Raw genomic sequence first — 3,693 nt, forward strand, 5'->3', positions numbered from 1 at the left:
CCACGTCATCATTTACCCAGAATGCTTTGTGTGTAAATAAAATGGCCCCGTCCGTGTAATGTATTTTTAAACTTTTAGTTTAAAAATTATAAAAACCGAACAGCCTACAGTATTTTTACAGTCTTAATTTTACAGTTAAAGTATATATTTATCATATAAAGTCTAATGTTACAACTAATCGGGGATCCGTTTAAATACTCTGAATATATCATCACCCAGTAAAAGATACTGGCGGTTTGGCTGCAGAGCTTCTTTTAGTCGTTTTACAATTTAAATTAAATGAAATTTTTAGTGCATCATAAGTTTCCTAATTGRTAGAACAACAAATAAAGTAACCCACCTTGTTGTGTTTGTGTGTTCCTGCAGCTCTGTACTGGTTTAACTACGAGCTGGTGAAGTCCAAGCTGTGCGAGCGGTACCAGACGCCTCAGGCCAACTTCTCCATCAGTTTTACAGCAGGAGCCGTCTCTGGAGCTGTAAGAACTCCACCGTGAAGCTGAAACACACAACAGCAGTTTTAACCTGCTTTATTTATTTAACTACACAAAAATACAATTTAATGCTGTTGTTCCAAATCTTTCAGCGTTTGACCCACAAAATAATAGTTTTAGAAGTTTTCAACCTCGACTTTCACTGATTCAAGTTGACACTTTTTACAGTTACTAAAGAGCATGTGTAAAATCTGACACCAACTAAATAAAATCATTGCTTGCTAGCTGCTTTCTCTTCACTTTGATCATGTGCATTAGCAGCAGTAAAAAGGTCAATAACACTGTTATATAAAGGCTTTATGGTGGCACGTGGATCCTTACAAACCAGTATAATCTTTCTTTTTAATAATTTATGACAGTTTTTATTCTTCTTAACAGTTATGGTAAAATTATGACATCAAACGTAATTTTTTATGATTATTAAATTCCTTGCTTGTTCATTCTCTGCTTCTGTTTAAATTTAACCCCCAAAATTACAAAACTGTGAGCTGATGAATAGTTTTGCAGTATTCTTCAGATTCTTAAACTTAGACAGCTTTTTTAAACAGCTGTTATATGTTTAACTTTATGTAAATGTAGATAAAAGTGCAACCTAATCAATTTGGTTTTTGATGACCCGATCACAAACAGCTGGCGTTATGGGTTTATGACTTTTCTATCATTCAGAAATGTCATATCAGTCTTAATTGAGCCTTTTGTTACACATCTCTTATTCAGGACACACTATGACGCACATTCAGGTGTTAATGTTTCTTTAGCAATAAATGAAGTTGTTCTGAGAAGTTAAAAGGGGAAGCTGCTATAATTTGAAGGGATTACAAATGTTTGTTAAACCGAAAATCAGAACAAATTTGACGGACAGATGCACTTCAGTAAAAACTGGAATAATCTGGAAAATGACCATAAAAGCATTGGATCAGTTAATTCCTTTAAGAAAACAAAGAAAAATTGTTAAAGAAATATGAAATTGTTTAATTTGTATTAGTTACTGATTGAGGAGTTTAATTTTTAGTTTTGTTTTATTTTTTGGTTTGTCATTGAATTTTTTTTTAAAGGAGCAGATATAAGTATTTATTTCTTCTGCTGCTTTTCATTTTATTTTTTTGTATTTTGTTGTGTGAAATGTTTTTTTAATGAAATGAAAAAATAAATGAATTATATTGTGAATTATAAGTTGTCCTTAAAAAAAACAATAAGTTTAAAGTGGTTGTGTAACTTGCAGCTGCGCCTGTGTTGTTCAGGAAATGACTTCCTGTCTGTAATGATTAGGTCGCTGCCGTCCTGACGCTGCCGTTTGATGTGGCAAAAACTCGGAGGCAGATTCAGCTCGGGGAGATGGATAATCTGGGAGGTCCGTCTGTGTTTTAACGTTACTTGCTTTGTGTAAAATAATTTTTATGTCCAAAGCTGTTTAATTGAAATGTTTGGTTTTTTTTTTGTCTAGTTTACGCAAAGAGAACCACGTCCACTTGGCACATACTGAAGAAAATCTGGGCTGAAGTGGGCTACAAAGGCCTTTTTGCAGGTACATACAATCATTTTTATGTGTAAAAATGTGTTTGGTTGCTGAAACGTGAAAGCGTGTTTGTGTTTTTTCCAGGTTTCATGCCCAGGGTGATCAAAGTAGCCCCGGCTTGTGCCGTCATGATCAGCAGCTACGAGTTTGGGAAGACCTTCTTTCAACAGATGAACCTCGATCGGCAGCAGCTCACAACCTGACGGTGCAGTTCGGATCGAGTCTCATCAGACAAAAAGCTCGACAAACTGTGCAGCCTGGATTTGTTTTTGTTTTGTTTCCCAACACAAAAGATGCAACTTCCTGCTTCTAGTGCAGCCTTTTTGTGCACTTCTTCTATAGTCAAAGAAAGTAAGTTAGCTTTATCTGAGAGATATGAAGCACAGCATCTTTAACGACGACCCCAAGACCACTTAATCCAACTGCATGACAAAGCTAAAACCTTAAGACTTCATCTGCACTGTAACCAGAGTCGAAGGGAAGTTCACTTTTTGCTTGATAAAATGGACAGTGCACCCAGCCCTTCACAGTACAGAGTCTAGATAAGCTGCTCCACCTCCCATTGCTCCTCTGCATAAACTGCTGTTCTTTAACAATAAAGCATGGCAGATCTCAGCCGTTATCAGGTGTGTAGATGAGAACAGATCTGATTTGTATGCTGGATAAATGTAACTATATGCAACACAAGAGCTGTGAAACTGAAAAGCATCCAGCACAAAGGACTCAAATGTTTCTGTACATGTCTGTTTTTGTTGATAGTTCAAGAAACGCCACGCTTTACGACATGCAGCATTTTAGTCGATGAGAGTCACTTCACAATAGCAAAGCTGAAGCCTTACTGGACTTTCAGCATGTCGTAAAGCATTCAGCATGTGGTGCTGTACTGAAAACAGTGGAAAAATAAGAATTTGTCAAGAACTCCCAGGAGGTGAGAGGTGAAGAAGTGCTTTAAAATGTAAAATTAAAAACAAAACAAACAAAAAATCACTGGACCATAAAAACTTTTGTTTTATTTTGAATGATATAATTTATTGTTATGTTTGTTTGTCGTTTTATAAAAAATGGCAAAATGTAATAAAATGTTACAACTTTACTTTTGCGTAAAGAATGACTCATTACTTTCAATGAGTGTTTTAAATTCACTTTTTTGTAAATTTATAAAATATAAATAAAAATACAATGAGTTTTGACTAAAAAAAATACAAAAGGCTGAAAATTATTGATTATAATCAAAATTGCATGATTTTTTAAGTGATGCTGCAGATAAGAGCTAAGCTGACATTTTAAATTGATAATAATACTGTGTATTAAGAGATTTTATTTTTAATTTTTTGATTACGAGTTTGTATCGAGTAGAATATCGGGTTGTTTATGGCAGTGTTTTCCAAAGTTGGGGTCAGGACCCAAAGTGGGGTCCCAAACCATCAAGGTGGGGTCCTGAACAGATTTTAGGACTTAATTACATTTTTGCCTTAGTTGTTACAAAGGAGTGAGGTTAGTGTATTTAAAATGGATAAATGTAGTATAAAAATATTGTTACTATGCCCATGTTTTGTTGACCTGATACAAATGTTTATCATCCAAAAATAGTTGGGGGCACAGGTCTCTGCTACTGTTTTATACTATTTTGTGGGTCAAAAACTGAAAAGTTTGCGAACCATTGCACTTTGGTTCCCAAAGTTGGCC

General features: G+C 35.0%; 2 protein-coding genes across 2 annotated transcripts in view; one reads left to right on the forward strand and one right to left on the reverse strand.

Moving 5' to 3' along the window:
• grna (granulin a) overlaps positions 1-472 on the reverse strand; it is a 14,464-nt gene extending 13,992 nt beyond the window's left edge. Inside the window, exon 1 of the mRNA XM_014010295.1 lies at positions 341-472. The gene's annotated coding sequence lies outside the window, so the exon portion shown is untranslated. The remainder of the gene's footprint in view (positions 1-340) is intronic.
• slc25a39 (solute carrier family 25 member 39) overlaps positions 1-2,991 on the forward strand; it is a gene marked incomplete in the record, with an annotated part of 8,384 nt that extends 5,393 nt beyond the window's left edge. Inside the window, 4 exon segments of the mRNA XM_014010299.1 lie at positions 367-476; positions 1,761-1,842; positions 1,936-2,016; positions 2,092-2,991. Of these exon segments, the coding sequence (XP_013865753.1) occupies positions 367-476; positions 1,761-1,842; positions 1,936-2,016; positions 2,092-2,210 (392 nt within the window).
• Positions 2,992-3,693: the final 702 nt, after the last annotated feature.

Source organism: Austrofundulus limnaeus, unplaced genomic scaffold, assembly GCF_001266775.1.
Source record: "Austrofundulus limnaeus strain Quisiro unplaced genomic scaffold, Austrofundulus_limnaeus-1.0 Scaffold67, whole genome shotgun sequence".
Taxonomy (NCBI): Eukaryota; Metazoa; Chordata; class Actinopteri; order Cyprinodontiformes; family Rivulidae; genus Austrofundulus; species Austrofundulus limnaeus.